The sequence below is a fragment of the Geospiza fortis genome, unplaced genomic scaffold, assembly GCF_000277835.1.
Source record: "Geospiza fortis unplaced genomic scaffold, GeoFor_1.0 scaffold171, whole genome shotgun sequence".
Taxonomy (NCBI): Eukaryota; Metazoa; Chordata; class Aves; order Passeriformes; family Thraupidae; genus Geospiza; species Geospiza fortis.
Genome location: NW_005054313.1, coordinates 1316476 through 1335639, shown reverse-complemented (window position 1 = coordinate 1335639; position 19164 = coordinate 1316476). Strand labels below are relative to the sequence as shown.

The 19164-nt window shown below is 42.3% G+C and overlaps 1 protein-coding gene across 1 annotated transcript in view; it reads left to right on the top strand.

Moving 5' to 3' along the window:
* Positions 1-17317: 17317 nt before the first annotated feature.
* BCL2A1 (BCL2 related protein A1) overlaps positions 17318-19164 on the top strand; it is a 1993-nt gene continuing 146 nt past the window's right edge. The window contains exon 1 of the mRNA XM_005419592.1: positions 17318-17759. Within this exon, the coding sequence (XP_005419649.1) occupies positions 17340-17759 (420 nt within the window). The 5' untranslated portion in view covers positions 17318-17339. The remainder of the gene's footprint in view (positions 17760-19164) is intronic.

The window sequence follows — 19164 nt, the reverse complement described above, 5'->3', positions numbered from 1 at the left end:
AGCTTTATTAGAGAAGGTGTAGGAAGCCACACCACACAAGCACAGACACAGCTATTAAAGGAAAATTAGAAAGTTGTCAACACAAGCTATTCAAAAATAATTTCAGGTCCCCCAAAACCATGTGATTGGCTTGCAGAATTTCAGTGTTCAAAATACAGGTTCAGTGTGTTCTTATTTGTCTTCACTTTTTCATATGCTGGGGAATCACACGGAACCAGCTTTATTTTACAAATGTGGAGGCTGAAAACATTTTGCTTAATAAAGATTCTTGAGTGCTACCATGACTTCAGAATCCAGAGATTTCAGAAAATCATCACCAAGGACACATGGCCAGCAGTAATGTGCAACACTAGTCTATTTTTCTAGCAAAAAACCTCATGTTTTACACGTGCAGCTCCCTGTGGGCATGCTATGTTTTTCCACTCAGCAACCTCATCTGAGAGAAAAAGGGCTCTGTCTAGGATTTGCAGACATCTTGTTGCACAAAGGGAAGCAAAAGCAAGTTGGGACATCATGAAATTCCCATTATGTTCTGTGTATGCTCAGATTGCCCATAAATGCATATGCTGTATGGGTGACTCATCCCCAGATCCTGGATGTGAGTATAGGAGCCCCAGGTGGAGAGTGTGCCAACAGCGCAGTAAGCAACATGACTAACATCTATCATATGTATTTTGTTTTCTCACCCTTTTTTTCAAGGGAAGGCCACATGTTTTGGCAGGTACTATTAGTGCTCTCTTTGTAGCCAAGAACACAAGCTCTAGGAATTGCATCTCACACAGGAAGCAGAAGGTGGTGATGTCTGCTATGGCCATGAGCCCCTGAGGGAGCTCATTATTTACCTTGGGATGTGGCCTGTCCCCTGCCCAGACAAGCTGCATTGTCATTTTGCAGAATCCTGTTTACCTGAGGGATGAAGCTGCCAGTGAGGTGTTTAGTCTGAAGGTCTGGAGGATGGAGTGTGGCAAGTCCAGCCATTTGACCATCTTGCTGCAATGTCAAAAATTTACAATGAGAAAAAGAAAATTAGTCTTCTCTCCTTTTTTTTATTTTTCTTATTTTTCTCGTTGTAAATTCAGAATGATATTCAGTCCAAGTGTATGGAGCTGTGTGAAAGTGAAATGAATATGCCTAACCCAAACCAAGTTAGTGGCCCATAGGCTGAAAGTGCAGAATGTGAGGACAGTCCCTCCCACTGTGACTTTCATCCAACGCCAGCTCATTGATACAATTTTTAAAAAGCCTCAGCAAAAGCAATGTACACTTTCTCAAGTAGTTTGACATATCTGAACACTGAGACATTGTGCTGAAGTGAAAAGCAAAACCCTCATTCTAGACGGAAAGGAAAAAATCACACATTTAGTTTCAGTGAGTACATTCAGTGTCAGCACCAGTGCTGCCCATTCTGGCCATTAGGTCTTATAATATTTCCTGTTTTTCTGAAAACAAGAATTATGTGTAGCGCATGACAAATGAATACCCTGAATTTCTAGCCTTAATGGTTGCAAATCAGGGCTTGAAGACTTGAAATGGGTGTGCCTCATGACCTTAGAAAACCCAAAGGCAAATTGAAAATATGCATTTTATTGTTTTTGATCAACCTTGCGATTTTAAGTCATGCATGGCTTTTCTTGGAGGCCTGACTCACAGCTTTTAAATGCTCATGTGGGACTGCAGTGCCTCACAAAGAATGAAATGCAGCTACCAGAGCTGTGCCCAGGTGACAGGTATGGGGCAACCAAGCAAACATGTAACATTTGTATTTCTTAGCAATTTTTGTTTCATGTTAGCAGACATGAGGAGCCTGACACTCTGGTGCTTTATGGGAAGAGAGAAAGCAGAGGAAGAACAAGGCAAGGAGAAGAAGGATTCCTGCCTAACTAAAAAAAATGGGTGAAAGTTCATTTTGAGAAAAATAAATAAACTAAACCTAACTGCTACCGCTGTTGTAATGAAGGGTTGGGAAGGCAGAGAGGGAAGGCATGTGTTTATATCTCAGAGCTGGTAATGTGGAATTCCTCTTCTCACCCTGGTTCTGCCACTGACTCATCCAGCAGGGTTAGGCCTATGTCAGTTCTCACTTCAGAGCAGATTAGACTTAACCATAGACCCAGCTGCTGTCTCATTTACTTGTGTTGAGTAACACTTTCTTCCCTGGTGACAATAGCTGTGGTGGGAGAACTCCACAGGTCACAGGAGGTGAGTGACAGAGCCCCATTGTAGTTACAGAAAAGAAGCATCTGCAGCACAGAGGGCTCTAAGGCTTGATTAGCTCCATGCCTAAAGCATCTCTTAATTAGTTGAGCCATATGTAGATACCAGGATCTGCTCCTCTCCAGGCTTTTCTTTAGGAACAAACAATGAGGAGCTAAGGAAGATCTGCAAGAGTTTGCTCAGTTGGCAAGGCCACCCACTCAGCCAAGCAGCTGGCAAGGTGGTGAAGGATCACCTTGTCCCTCTTCCATCCTTACCTGAATCAGCTACAGAAAGGCTGAAGATCTCAATATATTCATGGGGATGCTTCTAAAAATCATGGTACTTTAGCCTAAGATACTCTGCTGCAGGACTGAGCTGAGTTTGGACCCCAGTACAAGTCTCCTTTGTAGAATTTCTGCCAGCCTCGAGTGCACACAGCATACCAACACCCAAGCTTGTTACCAACCACTAACAGCACAAGGGCACAACTCAGGAAACCCTTCCAGGGAGATTTTCTTCATGTCAAACAAATGCTTGGTTGAAAAATAAAGTTTTAACAAGCAGCCAGTTGTATGGATCCCCAGGCATCATTTGTTCAGGAATTATTTGGTTAATAGTGATGAGTATTATCAACATTTATATATACATATATAATTCAGAGGTGCCAATGAATATGATATATCTGCTTCTGTCAGTGCTGGCACCCTGCCATGCCTCATTCCCCCTTTGTAGAGTAGCTGCAGATTTGTTAATAAGCACTAGATTAGAAACTAAATCTCATAGAAATGACATTGGTTTTAATTGTATTATTATGGCTATGTTGCTTAAATATCAAAGTGAACTTTTCTATGGATTGCTCCTCAGATTTCAAATAAACCATGTATGTTGTGAATTTAGTCAATGCCTCCTTTGTGCTCTTATGGAGGCCTGTACATTTTTACTTTTGATTTGAAGTGTTTCACATCTCCCTTTGCTCTTTTCTCATAGAAAACATTGTCTTGCTACAGTTCCCAACTCTTACATTACCTGCTTCACCTTTATTGTTATTAGTCAGGTACACAAAAATCAGACTGAACAGCTAAAAATTGTGCAGTATTAAATGCACACTTCAGGACTTACAGCTGCTGTAAACCCCTCACCTTTATGCTTACTGGCTCAAGAACTTCATGTTCCCCTTTTATTACACACCCATAACTTACAGCAATATAAAAGCACATCATTGTTTTTCCTGATAATTTTGCCACCCTGCTATTTTATGGGCCAGTCGGTTGGTCTGCAAGTACATGCACCAGGTACTGTATCTTGATGAAGGAATTGGATTATTGCCAAATAAAACAGCCAGACTATTATTATGGCTAATACACTAGAAGTGTTTGCAATGGGTTTTTAAATAATCCTCTACATTTATATTGCACTATTCATCCTGAAGAGATCCAAGGTGCTGTGGAAGGCTGATAATGGGTCTTTTTGCTCATTGCTACAACGTGACTGCTGCTAAGCTGGAGAAATAGTGACCATCCTGCACAAACAGCATTAGCAAGCACAGCAGGTAATGAAGCAAACAATAATATTGCCATTTGGAATTGCAAGGTAATTGCTTGATTTGGAATTTGATGAGGACATAAGAGCTGATATGCTGCTGCTTGTAAAAATATGCTCCAAAGTATTTTGTGGTCGTTTCATCACTTGTGAGTGATGATGGCACTTCCACAAGCATTAGGTTCCCTGTGACCATGCTCAGCACAGTATTTCCAACTGAGCTCAGGGACAAGGCTGGGACTTGGAAGGTTCATTTCTAGCAGTGCATGAGTTCTTCTAAAGTATTTCTTAAGCAGTCCAGTGACTTGTGAAGCCCAGCTCTCTTTGGCTCAGGACCTAAACACACAGAGCTCTACTCACTCCAGCCCAAACATGTGATATGTGTGGGAAGGGGGATGACAGGCAGCCTTCAGCCAGGGATGTGTAGGTGCTTTGCTGATGTCTGACTTGTAATGCAGATAATACCACTTTATTTAGCAGACAGCAAATCTTTCCTAAGTGTAGTAGGAGGATATGTAGCATTCTGCTGGACTTTGAGAGATGAAGCATCCTCAGTGTGTTCCCACAGTCTGCTCTAATTTCTGCTTTGGGGCTGGCTCTGCCACCTATACTTGAAGGATAAAATCAGAGCTGAAAATAGGGAAGCTGAGAAATTCTTCTATTATGTCACTTTCAAAAATTCACTGTGTTGCTATATGTAGTTATGAGAGGACTTAGTTATTACCTGAAATAGCAGAGTGTTCCTAACAGACTGTCCATATCATGCTGCCTGTATAACCTATTGTGATATGAATGGAACTGTACCACAAGGGAAGACAACTGATCAGACTTTCCCTTGAAAAATTATTACCAAAGGCAGATGGAAAATACCAAACCAGCATACACCAAAGCTGAGATCTTACACACAGGGAAGATAAAGGAAAAATTTACTGTAAAATAAATGGTTTATGGTTTCCTGGAGGTCACAGTTGAGTGCCATTTTTAAAGCCAGGAGCCTAAATCAGACAAGTGTTGCCCAACTGGACTCTTGAGACTGAGGGTAGGAAAGGCCCATCCCTCACAGTGGGATAAAAGATGAATCCAAAGCCTATGCCATGAATCCATTACAGTGTGCACTGATGTCCCAGAATATGTTTATCCTAAAGCCCATCTTCACCCCTCACTCCCAGTACTGGGAACTGATACACTGCAGTGCTGTTTTCTCTCTGGCTCCCATGCATCAAGCACTGTAAGTCAAACAGTTTCAGATGCTGCTTGTTTTTTGTGCTTAACTGAAATCATTAGGTAAATTATGTACCAGGGTGCACAGGGATTTAGCAGTAGATTCCCATTAATATGGTCAGACATACATGGCTAAATTCTTGGCACTAAAATTTCCCTGCACGGTATTGCCTTAATAATCTTTTTAATTTCAACAGATTGTTCTGTCTATGCAGAGATGCTACAGACAAACTGAAAGTAAACTTTCCCAGATTTTAATCACTCAAATGTCAATATTCTCTTTCTTCAGACTCTTCAAGCAAGAAGAAAACCTCTGATGACAAAAGGACAATGTGTCAAATTAAAAGCACTATAATTATGGAAACCAATTTCTATCATTTAGTTCTCTGGAGGCTGATAGCTCAGCTGCTTTCTAGAAATAAATTTCTACAAATTCCTTAGGAGTCAACACTGATGCAATCACTTATTCATAGTAAAAAGACTGTGCTGACTCAGTATTCTTCTTCATCTAGTTATGTCAGAAGGTATCAAAATACCAAACTTTAATAAAGGGGGAGATGGAGACTAGAGACATCAGCATTAGTGTTAATGATGACAGAATGATTTGTCACCATACCCTAACTCAAATAAGTACAGGGATGTATAGAAACACAGGCATAAAGGCACCACCATTGAGGGTAGTTAGCTTTAATGGTGAAATTCTTATCTATCATTTTTGTTGTTTAACCATTGAACCCCTTGTAAAACTTATCAGTGGTACAGAACAAACCTTGGCTGAATATCAAACAGGTACCTCAGGGCAGAAAGAAGGTTTACAACACCAGCACTCAGGTAGCTCCAGAGCCAGTGCAGGAGCCAAGGGGGAATGCTCTGGGGGAAGAACCACAGCAGTTGTTGTGAAGCATGCATGAATCAGAGCTTTCTGGAGTGTTACATTTATGCAAAACCATTAAAAGGAATAAAATTATAAAACTGTGAGGGTTCACGTAGCTAGCAGAGTCTGTCTTAGCTCATTTATGAGCTACACACAGAAAGTAATAACTGAAATTCTCTGTTTTGTGTTATCAAAGAGGCAGACTGGATGCTCCAATTCCAGCAGGTGTACATTTATCAGAAGGAAGGAACCTATTCTGACCTTTTTCACATCCAGTTGCAACCTCCCTGTTGCAAATGGAAAACAGAGGCAAAGCATCACCAATTCATGACTACAACACCTACCTGGGGAAACAACTATGTGGGCTGTAGGGCAAACAACCTAGAGCTTAGGGCCTTTATATGGCTGGCAGCTAAGAAATAAATATTGTACTTTTGCTTGTAAACTGCTTGCATTTGGTCTGGACTCAGTGAGAGGAGCTTCCAGCAGCTTGGAAGTAACATTTTTACCGAGTCACTTTCACATCAGAACACAATTTTCAGTGTTATTGGGGTTGTAATTGTTTGTCTCAGCATTCTTATCTTGCTAATATCACCAGGAATTAGGCAGCATGTTGGCTAAAACTGATCTCTGTTCAGGAGTGTGAGCTTTCAGGTCAGACTTTGTTTCCCAGCCCTGTCTCTGTTCAGGAGTGTGAGCTTTCAGGCCAGACTTTGTTTTTCAGCCCTGGCTCCTCAGAAGTGTTCAGAACCCTTTAGAACCAAGACAGGAGCTGTTCAGGTTGGATCCTTCAGCTGCATTCTGCCTCCCTCCCTGCAGGAGGATGCCCCATCAGCACCTTACACAGGGGCATGTGAGGCTGCAGGACAGGGCTGCAAATCCACAGAAAGGAAGAAAGGGAACAGGATAGTGTGGATGTTTGAGGATGAAAACAATGTCTCAAAGAGAAACAATAGCTGGAGGTCCCCAATGAACCTAAAACGCCTCCTGGTTTCACATGAGGCCATGGCTAATGGAGACAGCATTGTTTGGCAAGGAATTGCTGCAATAAACCCCCAGATATTTTCTTTGTTGGTATCCAGCTGGACACCATGAACAGAAAGCCTGACTACATCATGCAAGTGTGTTGTGTTTTTACCTTCCAGGGGAGATTAGTTTCCATTCGATTACAAGTTAATTAACAATAAATGTAGTTTATTGTTATTGCAGTTGTTTCCAATTTGCCAAACATTACATACTAGCAGAACCATTTCTTTATTTTAAAATGAGATTTTTACCCTTTTATGAAATCTATAATTCTAAACTATTTTGGAGAGCTACACAACAAATTAATTTAGTACACTAAACACTAAAGAATCTGACCATGACTGAATAGAAATCCACTCACAAAGTGACTATCCAGAAAAAGTGATTAGCAAACAACAAAGGACAGAATACAAAAGAAATGCTGTTCTATAACAATTTCCAATTTCTGCGAAATTAACTTCTATCTAAGTGGATAAAAAGGAAGAATGTTTTCAGGAGCAAATACGTTGGATCAAAGATCGATGCACAAGAAAACAAATTGCCTCAGAGTGTGGTAACATTGTTTAATGGAATAATTTTACAGCTAGCAAGCCATATTGTGAAAGAAATGTGATTTGAAAAGATGAACTTGATAAAACTGCCTTTCAGGTTGCCTCACTAGCGCTCAATCTTAGGTGACTGAACCAAAACACATGTCCAAAGAATTACAAGCTCCGCATCTTTGGCATCTCTAAGGCAGACCTAGCTGCTATCTACAATGTCATGTGGGAGAAAAATGGGACTCAACACATATACACACATACATATAAAAGCTAAAGCCAGCCTCTCACTCATAACATGCTACATTAGGCTGGGTACTAAACCAGCACCTAGGCCTGGCCGAGATTAAGGCCTCAGTGTGTCAACTGCTGCATAAATAAACAGCTCCACTGACTTCCAACAAAGGATGGAAAACAAATATTAGGGCTCTGACTCACACACAGATGGCAAATGACTGGAGTGATGCACGTTTGAGTCAGCTCTTACCTGCTTCAGCTCCACTGAGCTCATGGCTGCAGAATTATCATCATCAATAGCCTGAGCACAGTCCAGCCCAGCTGAGGCACCGCATACAGAACCCCCTTGCCCCAGCACACCTCCCTGGGAAGGCTGTAAATACAGGCAACAGGCACAGACCTGAATGCAAGTCTCAAATTTCCTCTGTTTTAGAAGTGGGGAGCTGGGTCATAGGGACACCCATGTTTTTCTCGAGGACATGGAGGCATAACTAGAAAGTCACATCCTATTGCCAGAGTCAGCAAATCTTTTGAAGAAGCCCGTCCAATAAATGGGGAAACCAAAACTCAGCAGGCTGAAGGGGTCTGTCACGCCACAGGAACACCAAGTTTCACACTGGATATAATGATTTTGTGGTTTGCCACCTTTTGTAGCTAATACAGGCCCCTGCTGATAGACCCAGCAAACAACTGAGCTGTGCTCAAGTGAGACAACAGCTCTCAATCCCCTGTAGGCAGCCAGAAAAATTAACTCCCTCTGGAACTGCACTGGCCATTTATTAGCTCAGGAATATAAAGGAGAGAAGTAAAGTAAACTAATTAGGTTTCATGGGGGCTTTTTGGATCTGGGTTCTGAGTTACGAAATAGATTGGGAATGGCTGTTTATTGTCAAGCCTCCAAAAGGAGATTGAGGGCAAAGGAGAAACAAGGATGTTGCTGTTATTTACGTTACTTGAGCACTGGCCATTGGAAATGCGTTTCTCATTGAGTGATTAACAGTTATCCAGCACAAAGAGCAAATAAAAACCTTGTCTAATTCAGTCCCATTCTCTCTGCTCTTACTGCATTAAATCACGTGCAACTGGCTGATTTATTTAATGTTGCTTCTTAGTATCATTACTCTGCTGTGATGCCATGTTTCAAAATCAAGAATAATTAAGAAAACATAAGAGATTTTTAACTAAAGTTCTTTGCTCTTGAAAATCGATAACTTTAGGTTTCATTTAGCTCCCTGTGGACAGATTCACATCCCTGCACAGATGAAGTTACCAAAATCAATACAGCTTTGCAGAGGCACAGGGGGTCAGTCTGTGCAGAGCTCCTCTGACTTCACGAGCAAAGCACTCGCTGCTGGGTCCAAGCTTCCATCTGCACTGGGGTTTAAAAAGGTTTCTCAGCTCCAGAATACACTGTGAAAGCCCTTGATTAAGTCATTATGATGCATAATTCCCTGGCATGCCAAGAATCTAGTCCCAAACTGATACAAAGGCAAGTCTGCTGAGGATGAGTGGGTATTCTGGGGTTTTATTGTGAAAACTCAGGGTTACATGCACTGAACTGCTGGTATGGAGTTTGCTTGCTCTTGCCACCGATAAAATTAAAATGCCTCTCAGATTAAATGCAATCACCCTCACCACTGCCGAATGAAAGACTATCACAGCCCCACTCCTGCTGTTATGTGAGGCCAGTGGGGTTTGTGTTGGCGCAGTGCTGCTCCCCATGCTCAGTGAGCTGGGGCAGGACACTCCTGCAGGCTTGGACGGGTGAATTCCCACCACAGAACAACCCCACTCCCAGCTGGGGCATTTTGGTGTTGCTTTATTGCCCATAACAGCTGGCAAAAAGTTATTTGGAAGGGTCTAAAAGACTTCAGCTTTCTTAAAGACAGAGCATTTTAGGGCCTGAGCAGGCCTGGGATCAGTATCACTGCTAAGATGCTTACAGGCTTAATTCCCTCGATGACGCCAGGCTCTGTACACAGCCATGGCAATGGGGATGGACAAATGTAATTCAAAGCACAGAGCACTGTGAAGATCCATCAATAAAAAACGAGCTCAAAAGCAAATCTCTTTTTATTCTGCTTTGGTTAAAGAATGGCAGCAGGTTTGGATAACTAGTCACGGTGGCATCAGCTTCCTTCACACTCACTTAACAGGACATCATTTCACTTAAAAAGATCGAGGGGACAGTGTTACATGCTCAGACAGCACAGCGATGAATGTGGTATAAATACCTGGGGAGACAGATTAGTTTGCTATTTCTGCTCACAGCCTTCTCCTAGGAGCACAGAAATGCCATCTCAGCATGCTTTTTGGAGGATTAGAAAACGTAATAAACACAAGGATAAAAATATGCCATGGGAGTTACAGCTAATTTCTTGCTCTAATTTGCAGCAATTTACACATAATCATTTGAAAATACTGCAGAGTGCCAGCAGCCGAGTGTCTGCTGCAATGGTGCAAATCAGAAAAATGAGAAATGCAGTTAGGGCTGAAGAACCCTCCAGAAGGGTCATTTGGGACATTAAGTTCACAAGCTCTTCCTTGCAGTTGAGTAATGGAGGAGATTTTATTCTACCACATGGAGCCCAGTTTCTTAGGCTGTAGGTGGATGGAATGACCTTCATAACAAAAGACTTTAGACTTCAGAAAAGTCCTGCCAAACAGCAATGTAGTCTGTGTCTTTGTCTTGTAACTGAAGGGATTTTTTTTAAATTTTAATTAAAAAAGGAGGCTGCAAGCAGTAGGCATCAGCACCACAACATTTTCATGCAAATACACATTTGAAAAGGTAATAAAACTGTAGTAAAATTACTGAATTAGGGTTCAGAAATGTATTTTAATATCAATATTTATTGTGAACATATGAAAATTACTGAAATCCCTTTACACATTCATTTCCTAATCATAATTTCCATCCAAAGATCTGGATTGATTATAAATGAGGAAAATATCTATACACTGTACATTTGTACGTTTGTCTATTTTACAACTTTAAATATTTCAAAACAATTTGAATGGGGAATAAAACCAAATGTTCCCCCAGACCAGAACCCTGCATGTAAAACAAACTAAAGATGAGTTATGAACCTCCATGAAGAGGAATTTATAGTAGAAATACCAGTGTTGCTGCAGCCTTCTTTTATAGGATCATCAACAGAGGGGATATGGAAAAAGGGGGGTAAAATGATTTATTAAGAGAATACATTCTCTTCTAAAGGAAAGATATTTAATCTGTGGATCACAAACACTTGACCCAGGGCAAAGGTTACCAGTGGTACCTTGAGAAGATGCAGCCTTGATTTAAATAATGGAGAAGTGCAGGAGCAGATGCAGGGCTGATTTAAAAGATGGAGAAGCACAGAGGCAAGCACGCTCCTGGGAGGGCTGATGTAGAGGACTGCAAAGCTCCAAGGCATCCAGGTAACTTGTAATTGGTAACGTGAGCTTGAATTTTAAAATTATTTAAAAGCATGCCTATCTTTATACTATTAACAGCTTTATTGAATAGCTGCTTTTTCTTTTTTTTTTTTTTCCCAAAGACGCCTGAAGGAACTGGGCACATATATCTTATCCATGCTCAGTGGAAACTCTTTACCTAAATCTTGCTCATATTTTGGAGTTCTCATCAAGTGGGACTCTCTGTATGCTAAGCAAGGCTCAGATATGTCACTGAAATGCTGTCTCACCACATTTTGAGTATCACCAGTGTCTAAAATAGGTTTAGGTGTTGAATGCCTGTCTCTCCTGGCAGCATTATGTTGCTGAAAAACACAGCTCTGAACTAAAGCTGCTGATCAATCACAAATGACTCTGCACATGTTCATCTGCTCCAAGAGAATGAACCAACACTCAAGACCACCCTTGACTTGTGACACTCTTGACTCATGGCACTCATGGGTGCCAGGGACATGCAAAGGTTTGGTTATCATTTTAAGGCATGAGGCTTTTTATTTCATGAATACTCAAAAGCAGATTTTAATTTTTTCCCCTCTGGGAGCAAATGTTTTCAGCCATGAAGCTGGCGCCAATGTTTCTGCTGGCATCTGCAAGAACTTGCTAAGCTTCTACCAAGACTTGTTCATGCTCCATTGTCTGGGAGTTTAGGGACCTGTACATTTCTGTGGCTCACTGCTGACAAGGATGACTGTGTGTTCAAATTCTCCTAATCCGAGATAAACATTTGGAAGGGCTTAGGAGAATGTAGAGCATGTGTTTGCACACATGCACATGATGACACATGACACATGCACAGTGGAGAAGTATGTTTGGCTGCTCCTTGACTTATGGTGATGACAGAACCAGAGATTCAGAAGAAAACAGCCTCTGACTTGAGATGAGTTACCAGGGGAAGTGACGAGGCAGCAGCTGAACCCTGAGTAACACAACCAAAGCTGGCCATTCCTACAGTCCCCTTGGGTCTCTGGAATGCTGCAGAGGAGTCATAAGGGGAGTAGAATGACCACCTTCTCATGTTTGAGCAATGGAGAACCATGGTGCACCTCCATTTGACCCGTCCCCTCAGCCTTTCCTGTGTGGTATTTTGGGAGCAGGAGAGAGCCTGTGCCAAATTGTGCAGCCCTCAGTCATTCTAGATGGCAGCACAGCTCAGCAGTGAGCTGGAGTAGTTCCTTGCTTTAGTTTATACTGGGGACCACTTTGGCTTTCCAATTAGCCCAGAATGCCCCAGTTGGCCTGGAGGATGCAAAACCAGCTGCATCCTCCCATCCTTTCTGGAGCCTGCCTTCAGAGCATGTCTGACACACAGAATGCAAGCTGGGTCAAAGTCTCTTTTTCAGTTGCCACAAAATTTGAGATCCAGGATTCTGATATTTTGTCTCCATCCTAGAAACATTAGGAGATGGTCATAAATGTTTCAGAGTTAACTGCTCCCAAAATCAATGGAGGTTACCTTTTTATGCTTTGGACAGGAAGCTTTGGTGCTTCCCGGCTGGCAGAATTCATGGAATCAGAGAATCTGAATGGTCTGGCTTGGAAAGAGCCTTAAAGATCACCTAGTCCCAACCTCCCTGATGTTAGCAAGAACACCTTCTACTAGACCAGGCTGCTCAGAGCCCCATCCAACCTGGCCTTGAACACTTCCAGGGATGGAGCAGCCACAGCTTCTCTGGACAACTTGTTCCAGTGCCTCACCACCCTCACAGTAAAGATTTTCTCCTAACATCTAATCTACACCTACCCTCTTTCCATTCCAAGCCATTGTCCTGTCATCCCCTGTAAATAGTGTCCCTCCACTTTTCCTGCAGGCACCCCTCAGGCTCTGCAAGGCTGCAATTAGGTCAGCCTGAAACCTTCCCTTTTCCAGGCTGAACAATCCCGATTATCCCAGCCTTTCCTCATAGGGAAGATGATCCATCCATTTAAGTGGCCTCCTCTGGACCTGATCCAACGTGTCCATGTCCTTCCTGGGCTGGGAACCCCAGAGACGGACACAGCACTGCAGTGGTGTCCTGGAGCCGAGAGGGAGAATCCCTCCAGGGATGCGGGAATCCCCAGGGCTTCGGGAAACACAACATCACTTATTAACATGGCTCATGAGGCGGCTGCATGCCAGTCCCGCGGGATCCAGGCGTTTGCTGCAGGGGGACCCCAAAGGCAGGGCTGTGCGGCAGCCCTCCCGCGGCGCTGCAGCGCGGCCGGCTGCGGCTAGATGTCAGTAGATGTCAGCACTCCACTGGGCAAGCGGCCCCGGGCCCCGAGCGGCAGCATCCCTGGCAAAGAAAGGCCGCCGAACCTGCCCAAGCTGCAAGTGAACCGAGGTGTTCTTTCGCAATGAAGTACAATACCACGCCAAAAAAAAAAAAAGAAAAAAACAAAACCAACCAACCAAACAAAAAAAAACCCCAAAAAACAAAACAAAAAAAAAACCACAAAAAAAACCCCAAAACAAAACAAAAAAAACCCAAAAAACAACAACAAAAACCAAAAAGCAAAACCCCCAAAAAAACAAGAACACAAAAAAAAGCCAACTGAAACAAAACAAAACAAAACCAAAAAAATCCCAAACCAAACCAAAACAAACAAAAAAAACCCAATGAAAACCAAATTTAAAAAAGCCCAAAAAACAAACAAAAAACCCCAAAAAAACCCCAAACAAAACGAACACAAAAAAACCCAAAACAAACAAACAAAAACCAAACCAAACCAAAAAAACTCAAACCAAACCAAACAAAAAAACCCCAAAATAAAACAAACAAACAAACAAACAATTTCCCCCCCAAAACAACAACAACAAAAAACCCCAAAAACAAACAAACAAACAAACAAACAACAAACCACCCCCTGCGGATCTCAAAAAGAGAAGAAAAGGAGAGGAAAAAAAAATATTCAATCGTTTTATTAAGGCTTTGGACTGTTCTCCCAGACAAAAAAAAAACCAAACCAACACAGTTCCCACAATCACCTGGAACTCTGGCAAGACAGATGCAGCACGGATAGCTCAGCAAAGCTTTTGTTATTTGGCTTGCTTTTGTCTCGAATGTGATGAGATAACATTGTCTCTCACAAGTCAGTTTTATGAGGATCTGTCAACTCAGTCCCCATCTGTTCTGGAAAAATAAGCCTTTTCAGGTTAGAGTAGGATGTGGATTCAAATCCACAGGGCACAGATTTAAATCAAAGTATCTGAAGCCCCTTCCAGTAGCCAAGTAGTGAGGGGAGGGTTTGCATTTGAGCTTCCCTGCCACACTGGTTTCTGTTTCAAACCTTTTATTAACAATTAGCAGTTAAAGTATATCCAGCAAAGAGGAAAACAAGGAAAAAGTGCTGTAGTGTATGAGAATGCAGTCTATGCAGCACAGGGTAGACAGAGCAGGTAGGACACCAAGTAGTGTTTCATTAATTCAGAGATATTCACTTACAACTACAAAATGAGAATAAAGTCTGCTAGAAGCAAGCAAGACACTGCCTAATGTAGAAAATGAGAATCAAACCATTAAAGTGGCATGAGGCAAGAGATCCCAAAGCTGATTTCCTAGAGTGTTCAGAGTTGACCATTATCAGCTTGTGTGTGTAGATCCATAAACTGTCACTGCTTCTGAACATCCAACACTTGGAACTGCACCCTGCACTGCACACTATTGAAAACTTTGAAGGAGAGAGACCTGGGGCATTTTCAACAGCTCCATCCTGAGCTCTGGTCACCAGTGTCACAGCTGGCTGTCAGAGATCTCTGCTCAGAGCTGCCACCCCATTCTGGGAGCTGAGCCCTCAGCTTCACCTCAGAGCCCTTTAAGAAATCAAGAGACTGTAAGTAGCAGCATTTGCACCAAAATTGCCAAGGTGTTACATTGATTTCTTTCAATAGTGGTGACATTCACTGTCTTATTTCATCACCCTCCTCAGAATCCTAAATGCTCCACTAATGAAGAAACAGCTGCATCTGCTTGTGCTCTGCTACTGTCAGTGATGAAGAAAACAAAACTGGTCTCCTTAGGTATTGTTCACTGTCCTCATATTCAGCTATTATATTCTCAGAGAATACTAAAAACTTGTCATTAATCCGTTACTAAGAAATTCGGGAGTGATCCATAATTTCACAGACTGTACTATATAGGCAGAGGATTCTTGTGATGTCTGCTGTAGTACCTCTCTCAGTCCTGTTTACAGCAAGCATCTGACAGGAGGGGAGCTGGCTGGGTGAGCAATGACTTCCCTCTGCACCAAAATTCCTGTCCAGTTGGAAAGAGTTAGCGACTGTAACATCCTTTTTTTTTTCCCCATTTGCATTCTTCATAAAATGATAGCATTTTGCTGAAATCACTGAACATAACAAAGGCAAAAGGCAGCCTGACAACTCTGCCAAAGCAACAGCTGCAGGTACTGGATAGGAAACACCTCTGAACTTTCAAAATGAGCTTTGGTAAGAACATGAGTGTATGAAAGAGGGGAGATCCAGCTTCCCACGCCCAGCTCATTCCCAGTCCTGGCATCACATCCTTCCCTGGGGGTAACATCTAACACTGGGCTTTTCCAGCTTGCACTGCCCTCTGAAACACATTCTCTCCCAAAAGTGAACACAACACCAAGCCTCTCTTTGCTTCCAAGAGAAAGTGAAGGAAATAATCCTGAAGTGCTGGATGCTGTGCTGTGCTGGCTCCATCTCGAGGTTTCAAGCCTTGCTATGATGGAAGATGACTGTGTCACTCTTGGCCAGACTCACCACGTACAGAAATAGCCGCAGCAGGAAGTGGAAACTACCCTGGTCTAGTCAATGGGTTTCTGCAAAAACTGTGATGTCAGAGCAGCAGCACACGCATTTTGGGGGACTGGCTAGGGTTAGCAGTGTGTGACACCAGAGCTGTTTCACAGTCCAGACAGGTTTTCCCCAGTGCAATTAGGTGCCAGTGTATCCTGACATCTGAGACTGCAGCTCTGCTCCTCTTCCATAAGTCTGAGCATCAGGGAGTGCCCAGGTCTGGGAACAGACTCACAGCCACGCTGGGACAAAGGAAAGCTGTTGGTGTGGGGTGCTGGGAGTGCCTTTTGCTTTCAAAGGAAGAAGAGCAGTGAAAGGAAGGTGGGTAAGAAGTAGAGGGATAAAGAAAGATGGAGAAAGAGAGGGGTCTCTGGACATCAAACTGCTTGGTGCTCTTTGATGCCTTTGCAATGGGGTGAAGTTCTCTACAGATACATCCTGGCCCTTTAGCAAGATCAGATTGCGTCAGGACAAGATGTTTGTAAGGAAAAAGCTGGCTAGATACCCCTGCCTCTTCTCCCAAAAATAACAGCTTGACAGAAAATCTGAATCTAAGAGCAGTTGTAGGTATCATGATACTTCTTTTTTACCGTCCTGAAAAATTCAAGTGGTATCACACATCACTGGCCCCATATTTTCCATCCCATGTTCTGACATGCTGCCTGCATTAGCATTGTCTTTCATACTTATAACATCTTACACAGCAGAGCTCCCCATGGGGGAAAGAAATCTTTGAAGCTTCCCACTCAAATCTTCAAAGAAGGACCTTGAAGAGGACTTGGAGAGAGTGTGGGAAAGTCTGGAACAGGGATAATGTTATAAAGCTGACTTTCCCCTTGTACCGCACCATAATTGTACCATTGTTGTGCTCCCACTTTTTGCACCTCTCTGAAACTCCCTGAGTGCTGAAGACAGTTTATCCATTCTTCCATCCTGTTTGGAATGCCTACCAGTTTCTTCACAAAGTTGTGGCCAGAAATAACCCATAAACTGGCAATACAAATTGCAGCCTTAATCATGGCAGCGAGGAGATTGGACTGTGGGTGCTGAGTGTCTGCATCTCCAGCAGCATGCATTTCTTGGGCATGTTTTTTCAAGCCAAATGCCAAACCTTTGCTAGCACACACCATTCTTGGAATTTTGCAAGCCAAATGCCAAACCTTTGCTAGTGGTATGTAGCAAAAGTCCCTAGAAAATGCCAAGTTATGCTGCTAAGAATGTGGTAAAATCTGGTCGATTTTAGTTGCGGAATCACACCATTTGGAGAAATAAATCACTCAAGACATAAAAGGAGACACTTTTTCTTTCATTTCCTCTATGACATATTCCCCAACGCAGCCATTAAGTCACTACCTTTTACAGGAAATTCTGTGGTAAAACCAGAAAGATTCCATCAAAACAGACGGAACAAAAGCGTGTGCATGTCCTGTGGCTGCTCACTGCCGAGCCTGACTGCGAGCAGTGAGCTGCTCTCTGCATTCTGGATTGAATGGAAACTGCTGAGTTCTACTACGTTTATTACTTGGCTCAGGACTACCTGCAGTATGTGCTCCAGGAATCACACCTCGGACCTGCCCAGACCAGGGTTGCTCATGTCTTGAGAACCATAGCATCCTCTCTGCAAGACCAAACCGAGGAGGCTCTCAGGCCACTCCTGGACAGGATTGACATCACCTCTGTAGCTGTTGCCAAGAGAATTTTCAATGGAGTCATGGATGAAAAGTTTGCTGATGGAAATACTAACTGGGGACGAATTATGACCATATTCACATTTGGAGGTCTTCTCACCAAGAAGCTTCAAGAGCATGGGGTTCAGTTGACTGCAGAGGAGAAGGAGCAGATCTCTTATTTCATCACAGAGTACATCATAAACAACAAAGCTGAATGGATTGATGCGAATGGTGGCTGGGTGAGTTTTTCATTTTCCACCGAAGTCTACATTGTGAGATTTCATTAATTATTATTGTAGACACTGTCAGAACCATTTTATTCAGAGTTTCATTTGGTGGTTTAATATTTGGTGTCTGGAATGTCTCATTGAGACTTACAGTGAGAGCTTTGCTTCTGCTTTAAACAGAACAGTCATAAAAGACAACTTTATTTTTAAAAGGCACTTGCCAGTTTTGAATGACAGGATCATGCCATAGTTCAGGGTGAGAATGACCTTAGAAAATCATTTGGTCCAGCCTCACTCAAAGCAGGTTAAACCACACATACCCTGAAATTTCCATTATTAAATCTAAAATTAAGTGTCATCCTAAGGTCAGTGCAGCAATTTTGCTTTCATAGAGAAGCTGGTCCAAAAATACTTAAGTTCAAGGTAAGGAAAGAAAACACAGGTGTGATCCTCACAAATGAAGTCAGCACTTTTGCTGTGGATTTCAACAAAGCCATTATTTAATCCCCCAAATCAGTTTTACTTACAAAAAAATGTACTGGTAAGTACAACTGGCATTAAATCTTTTCTGTTTGGACTGAGATAATCCTAGAACTTCCATCTATGAATGGTCAGTGCTGAGAAAAATACTTGTTACTACATGGACTGTTTTGCCAAGCTGCTGAAATTCCCATTCTGCCAGTGAAGGGAAGGGAAATATCCTTTTGCTCTGCAAAATCTCCTCACACCCATACTTTTTTTTTTGCAGTAGGGGGAATCTGAGAATCAATGACACCAGTGTCAGTTATTTCCTTGGTACTTTTTTCCTTTACTTATATGTAAATGGTACTTTTTCCTTCCACCCCCTCTCATCCCACTTCTCTCATATTTCCTACTACTTTTTTTCCCCTGATTTATTTTCTAGTGTCTTGCTTTTCCTTTTTTTTTTTCTTTCTGCTTGTTTTAATCCTTCTCTGTCTGTAGCAGCAAAAAAAAAAAAAAAGGTGATAGTGACTCTTGGCCCCTTGATACATTGGATTTATTATAAAGGCTTATCTTTCCATCTCTTTCAAATAGAGTCAATTTTATTTCAGAGAAGTATCAACTCCTGGCAACATTCTGTCATAACAGGTGGCTCATCATAGTAGAATAAGGAAGATATTTCTGGGTGTATTATTACACCAGAAACATAGTACTTGTACCTTCCTGGAAGATGTGGGCTCAGCTGATAGAGTTCATGTTTGTTTTCTATTTAACACAGGGAGGGCATAGCCTTGACTTGGAGATGAAACAAACATTCAGCAAGGTGCAGCTATTTTAAGTGACTATTTTTAAAAAGCTATTCATCTTTTGGAGGCAGAGCTCTGAAAAGCTGTCCCTCACTGCACAGCGCTGCAGCACTGTTAATCTCACACAGAGAGTGGTGTGGGTTCCCTAC